This window comes from Myxine glutinosa, chromosome 12 (genome assembly GCF_964187855.1).
Source record: "Myxine glutinosa chromosome 12, kmMyxGlut1.1, whole genome shotgun sequence".
NCBI lineage: Eukaryota > Metazoa > Chordata > Myxini > Myxiniformes > Myxinidae > Myxine > Myxine glutinosa.
Window position 1 is genome coordinate 1,516,428 of NC_136272.1, and position 6,963 is coordinate 1,523,390.

At 41.3% G+C, this 6,963-nt stretch overlaps 1 protein-coding gene across 3 annotated transcripts in view; it reads left to right on the forward strand.

The window, feature by feature from the left end:
• The window catches only part of PORCN (porcupine O-acyltransferase), an 81,586-nt gene extending 76,681 nt beyond the window's left edge, over positions 1–4,905 (forward strand). The window contains exons 14-16 of one of the 3 annotated variants that reach the window (XR_013621029.1): positions 701–802; positions 4,156–4,385; positions 4,633–4,905. Coding sequence is in view for 2 of the 3 variants with exons in the window: in XM_068133398.2 (XP_067989499.2) it covers positions 701–802; positions 4,156–4,254 (201 nt within the window). In the remaining variant the exon portion in view is untranslated. Of the gene's footprint in view, positions 1–700; positions 803–4,155 lie in introns of all 3 variants that reach the window. The other 2 variants (XM_068133398.2, XM_068133399.2) reach the window with 2 other exon arrangements.
• Positions 4,906–6,963: the final 2,058 nt, after the last annotated feature.

Consider the following 6,963-nt stretch of genomic DNA (forward strand, 5'->3'; position numbering starts at 1 on the left):
GGTCCGAATCCAGATCCGGCCTATCTGTGGGGTACAACACATAAACTGTTCAGCCTGGCGGAGGTATGCGCTCTACCGAGTGCCGTTGTAGTTCTTTCTTGTTGGTTTTCTCAGCCACCCTTCGCAGCTAGCAAGCTGAAATTTTGGCATAATAGTGAGCACGTGATTTGGCAAAAACGGTACCGTTTTTTTTTTCTTTTACTTTTTGATAAATTGATTAATTATTTATTTATCAATGATTTTTTTTAGTACTTGTTTATTTTCTTTCTCTTCTGGACAATATGTCAAGCACCTTTTGAGCTAGGAAGCTGATATTTGGACATGACGATGACCAAGTGATTTTGCTGTAAAGGCAATTATTTATTTATTGATTAATCAATCATTTAATTTTTCGATTAATTACTTGATTTTCAAAAAGTTACAGATTCAGATGAAACACTGGTGGTTTTGGTATGCTATCAGCCAATTGATGAAGAAATTTATTATTTTACGATTACTATTTGTTAATTTTCGTTTCGCAATTAGTCAATCAGTTGTAGTACACCCAATACCGTTGCTCCCTCCCAATACCGTGTCTGTGCTGCACGGTGGTGGCATCGCCAGAGGATGTGTTATTTATTTATTTGGCATGGGGGTGGTATACTTTGGATGTTGCTCGACTTGTTTGAGTTTTTATACCTTTTCATACTCTTTCAAACAGGAAGTTTGGGTTATGCTGATCAATTTTTCCTTCACATTCCTGGCCATTTTCCATCTTGCTTACCTGGGTGCACTCTTCGATGGAGATGGAGATGAGGAGGAGGTAAATTTTATCATAGTTTTATTTCACAAAATGTGCAATTACTTGTACTCTTTGGTTGGAAAATGTGACATTTCATGTTGATAAAATGCTCATGTTGGCTTGCTCATGCAGTCCTGATGAATCTCTGGATTCTTGCTCTTCATCACTCTTCGGATATGGAATTTACTGTAAGATTTTTTTTTTTGCTGAGGAAGTAACGTGATGTTTGATTTGCGTTTCATTCTAAGAATACCTATTATCTGCAATCTTGCCACATTGGCATGCCACCTTGTTGCTTCACTATGATATATAGCATGTGCAAAACGTGGAGGTGTCTAAATGTAACACCACTGCACTATCGCAGTACACATGGTTGTGCAAGCATAAATCTATATATACCACAAACATTTTGCAAATCGTTATCAGTATTGTTGCGTACATGGGACACCGAGTACAAATTCTAAAACATGGATCACCAAATGTTCTTTTTAGCTCACGTGGAAAGTAGTTCCATTGAGCTTATGGGATGGTGCGTCGTCGGTCATCCATCCATAATCACTTGCAACTTCTCCAAAACTGCTGATGGGATTGTGACCAAACTTCGCTCAAATAACATAGTTGATATGTTACATACTGGAAAATTTGGTTGGAAATTTTTGGCAGGGTCATGGAAGGGCAAGGTGTGATTGAGAGTGAACAAGCATTAAGGAAATGAAGAGTAAAACAGGAGAGGATGGAGGGGAGGAAACACTGAAACTAGGAATGGTTATGTTGGGAAAGGATATTGATCATGGGTCAGATATAAAAATGGGTCAGATATAGAAATGATGGGTCAGATATAAAAATGATGGGTCAGATATAAAAAATAATGGGTCAGATATAAAAAGGATGGATCAGATATAAAAATGATGGGTCATGTATAAAAATGGGCCAGATATAAAAATGATGGGTCATGTATAAAAATGGGTCAGATATAGAAATGATGGGTCATGTATAAAAATGGGCCAGATATAAAAATGATGGGTCAGATATAAAAAGGATGGATCCGATATAAAAATGGGTCAGATTTAAAAACGATGGGTCAGATATAAAAATGGGTCAGATATAAAAATGATGGGTTAGATATAAAAATGGGTCAGATATAAAAACGATGGGGAAGAAATAAAAATGACGGGTCAGATATAAAAATGATGGGTCAGATATAAAAATGAATGGGCAGATATAAAAAGGATGGGTCAGGTATTAAAATGATGGGTCAGATAAAAAAAAATATGATGGGTCAGATATAAAAATGATGGGCAGATATAAAAATGATGGGTCAGATATAAAAAATGATGGGTCAGATCTACAAATGATGGGTCGGATCTAAAAATGATGGGTCAGATCTAAAAATGATGGGTCAGATCTAAAAATGATGGGTCAGATCTAAAAATGATGGGTCAGATCTAAAAATGATGGGTCAGATATATAAATGATGGGTCAGATATATAAATGATGGGTCCGATATAAAAATGATGGGTCCGATATAAAAACAATGGGTTCGATATAAAACTGATGGGGCAGACATTTAAAAAAAGGATCAGATATAAAAATGATGGGCCAGATATAAAAATGATGGGTTAGGTATACAAATGGGTCAGATATAAAATGGATGGGTCAGATATAAAACGGATGGGTCAGATATAAAAATGATGGGTCAGATATAAAAATGATGGGTCAGATATAAAAATGGGTCCGATATAAAAATGATGGGTCCGATATAAAAACAATGGGTTCGATATAAAACTGATGGGGCAGACATTTAAAAAAAGGATCAGATATAAAAATGATGGGGCAGATATAAAAAGGATGGGTCAGATATAAAAATGATGGGTCAGATATAAAACTGATGGGTCAGACATTTAAAAAAAGGATCAGATATAAAAATGATGGGACAGATATAAAAATGATGGGTTAGATATAAAAATGGGTCAGATAAAAAAAACGATGGGGAAGATATAAAAACGATGGGTCAGATATAAAAATGATGGGTCAGATATAAAAATGAATGGGCAGATATAAAAAGGATGGGCCAGGTATAAAAACGATGGGGAAGATATAAAAATGATGGGTCAAATATAAAAATGATGGGTCAGATATAAAAATTAATGGGCAGATATAAAAAGGATGGGTCAGGTATTAAAATGATGGGCCAGATATAAAAAGATGGGGCAGATAAAAAAATGGGGCAGATAAAAAAATGATGGGTCAGATATCAAAATGATGGGTCAGATCTAAAAATGATGGGCCAGATCTAAAAATGATGGGTCAGGTATAAAAATGATGGGGCAGATATAAAAATGGGTCAGATATAAAACGGGTCAGATATAAAAACGATGGGTCAGATATAAAAATGATGGGTCAGATATAAAAAGGATGGGTCAGATATAAAACTGATGGGTCAGACATTTAAAAAAAAGATCAGATATAAAAATGATGGGTTAGGTATAGAAATGGGTCAGCTATAAAATGGATGGGTCAGATATAAAATTGATGGGGCAGATATAAAAATGATGGGTCAGACATAAAATGATGGGTCGGATATAAAAATGATGGGTCGGATATAAAAATGATGGGTCGGATATAAAAATGATGGGTCATACATAAAAAATGATGGGTCCGATAAAAGATGGGTCAGATATAAAAATGATGGGTCAGAATTGCGGATGGCAAGAGATGGTGGTGCACTGTTTGATTGGAGCCCTGGAGGGAAGAGTGAGACGTAATAGCTTCTGGGAGGTTGAAGTTTGTTATATAGACAGAAGTGAGGAGTGTAAGAGTTGATGTGTCCAGTCAACCTGGAATTTGAAAGTTGTTGATTTTCTCGGAGATGCCGGTGGCACGGAAGTGGCCAATCGATCTCCTGGGAGCGACCCAGAGATCACTCGCTTCTAAAATGTTTTGGGCTTCCCTTCGTGAAGACGAGTCCAGTAGTTAGTCAGTATGTCGGGGGTAATATGTGGACAGAGCGGATGGGTTGGGTCTCGGCTCTGCTAGCTTATGGGTCCATGAGCCTTGATCTTGTGCAGAAAAAAAATGTGGGCCCAAAGGGCATCTGCATGGAAGTCGTTTGTGGGATCCTGGACAATTTTATATACTCACGATGCAGCACATTTATACACATTGACCTCTTTGCCCTTGCTTTATTCAAACGTGACACAATCTATTAGGGTCACTTCCCTTCCCTCCCGTGTTGTGTGATAATATGATATAACGTGGTCATTGTTTATGCATGTATACCATGTTGTTTCACCCACAGTGAAGTATTCTGTTGAAATGTGTTCATGCAATTGATTTGTACTTTATTTCCGTGTACTTCCTCCTTATCATGGCAGGGTTACGGCATGCGGCATACTATAGACAAGTGGACCGAGCTTGGCTGGGCTGGACATTGGCTCACGCTCACCTGTTGGCTTATTCACAAACTCCTCTGATTACCGGGTGAACATGTTATTGGCTCACCTTCAGCTGTTGGCTTATTCACAAACTCCTCTGATTACCGGGTGAACATGTTATTGGCTCACCTTCAGCTGTTGGCTTATTCACAAACTCCTCTGATTACCGGGTGAACATTTATTGGCTCACCTTCAGCTGTTGGCTTATTCACAAACTCGTTCCATTGCCAGGTGAACATGTTATTGGCTCACGCTCACCTGTTGGCTTATTCACAAACTCCTCTGATTACTGGGTGAACATGTTATTGGCTCACCTTCAGCTGTTGGCTTTTTCACAAACTCGTTTCATTGCCAGTTGAACATGTTATTGGCTCACCTTCAGCTGTTGGCTTTTTCACAAACTCGTTTCATTGCCAGGTGAACATGTTATTGGCTCACCTTCAGCTGTTGGCTTATTCACAAACTCGTTTCATTGCCAGTTGAACATGTTATTGGCTCACCTTCAGCTGTTGGCTTTTTCACAAACTCGTTTCATTGCCAGGTGAACATGTTATTGGCTCACGCTCACCTGTTGGCTAATTCAAAAACTCGTCTGATTACCAGGTGAACATGTTATTGGCTCACGCTCACCTGTTGCTTTATTCACAAACTCGTTTCATTGCCAGGTAAACATGTTATTGGCTCACCTTCAGCTGTTGGCTTTTTCACAAACTCCTCTGATTACCAGGTGAACATGTTATTGGATCATGCTCACCTGTTGGTTTAGTAGCTCACACTCACCTGAATGGTGTTGGTGTCCTGTTTTCTGAGGAGTTTGTAGACAGTGTGGTGAGTGTGACTAGAGTGAGTGATAGGTTGATGATGGTGAAAATGATGATTGGAAAGCTCTTGGTGAACGTCATCTCAGGATATGCTCCGCAGGTTGGTCGGAGCGATGAAGAGAAAGACAAGTTCTGGTGTGCAATGGAAAGCTGATGGAAAACGTGAAAGATGAGGAAGTTGTTGTGGAAGGAGGAGACCGAAATGGACATGTGGGAAGGAGTATGGATGGTTTTGAGGGAGTTCATGGGGGGTTTTTTTTTTTTTTTTTTTTTTTTTTTTGTATACAAGATCGAGGCTCGTGAAAGAGCGAACATTAATCACACAGAAAGACAAACAGACACATAAAACAAATAACATCGGGAGCGGTAGACAAGATGGGGAGAGAGGGGGAAGGACACAAACACAACATTTGAGAGCAGGGACCGAGAGACATGGAGACATCGAGAGATCTGTGGGAGGGAGAGGGCTTTGGGGGGGAGGCATGTGAAGGGGGGGAGGCATGTGAAGGGGGGGAGGCATGTGAAGGGGGGGGGGGTGGGAGAGGTATAAACATATGGACACTGCCAGGATTTCCAGGAAATAAGTTGGAATTTCAAACAAGGTGGATCTGGGGTGAATTAGTGGGGGTAGAAAAGATCAAGGTTATGGATGGGGGAAGATAAGAGATGGTGGTGAACAGCTGTTTTAAAGACCTGGAGGGAGGAGAGGGATTGAAGGGAGTGTGGGAGTTTGTTCCACAGGCGGGAGAAAAGAGGAATGAAAGAGTGAAGGTGAGCAGAGAGCCGAGATTTCGGCAGTTTAACCATCAGAGGGTTGCTGGCAGATCTTGTGCGGCCTGTAGGAATATTTGGGGGACAGAGCACAGAGAGAGCTGGGGGAGCAAGGCCGGAGAGGAGTCGGTAGAAGACAGAAAGACCACCTACCTGCCTGCGGTGAGTGAGTGAAAGGCCCTCAGAGATAGCTTCATCGCGGGAGATTCCAATGATTTTGAAAGCTTTGGATTCAACAGCGTGAAGCCGAGCCAGGTGTGAGGCAGGAGCACCAGCCCATAGGGGAGAACAGTATTCCATTGAGCTGCGGATGAAAGCCTTGTAAGTGGTGAGGAGCTCAGGTGTGCCGAGGAAGGACTTCGCACGACGGAGGATGCCCAGTCGGCGACTGGCTTTGGAGGCCAGCTTGGAAATGTGGTTTTCCCAAGAAAGATCATGGCAGATAGTGAGACCAAAAAGCTTGAGTGACAGAACTTCTTGGAGAGGATTGTTGAGAAAGTAGATGGGAGGGTTGTCCAGTCGATCTTTTCGGAGAGACATAGTAAGAGAGTGAGATTTGGCAGGATTGAAAGACATGTTCCACTTGTTTGACCAGTCTGTGATTTTGTCCAGGTCTTCAGAGAGTGAGGAGGCTGCAGACTGCCGATCTGAGGGAAGAGGAATGGAGCGGCAGAGAGTGGAGTCATCAGCAAAGAGATAGAGAGGATTTTCCAGAGAGTCAGAGAGATCATTGATAAAGACCAGAAAAAGCACAGGGCCCAGCACACTTCCTTGGGGAACTCCAGCCTGAACAGGAAGGGGAGATGAGAGAAATCCATTCAGGGCCACACGTTGACTACGACCAGAGAGGAAGTCCGCAAGCCATGCATGGAGATTTCCATGGATACCATAGGAGGAGAGTTTGGTGAGCAGAGCTGGGTGCCAGACCGTATCAAAGGCCCTTGATATGTCAAGGGAGACAGCTCTGATTTCCTGTTTGGCATTGAGGACCTCCATCCATTGTTGAGACAGCAGAAGCAGCATGTCCAGAGTAGAGTGACCTGGTCTGAAACCAAATTGATGATCAGAGATCAAGCCATTGGAGAAGAGGAAAGATTTCATATCCGAAGCAATGATGGATTCCATGACTTTGCTGATAATTGGGAGCAGGCTGATT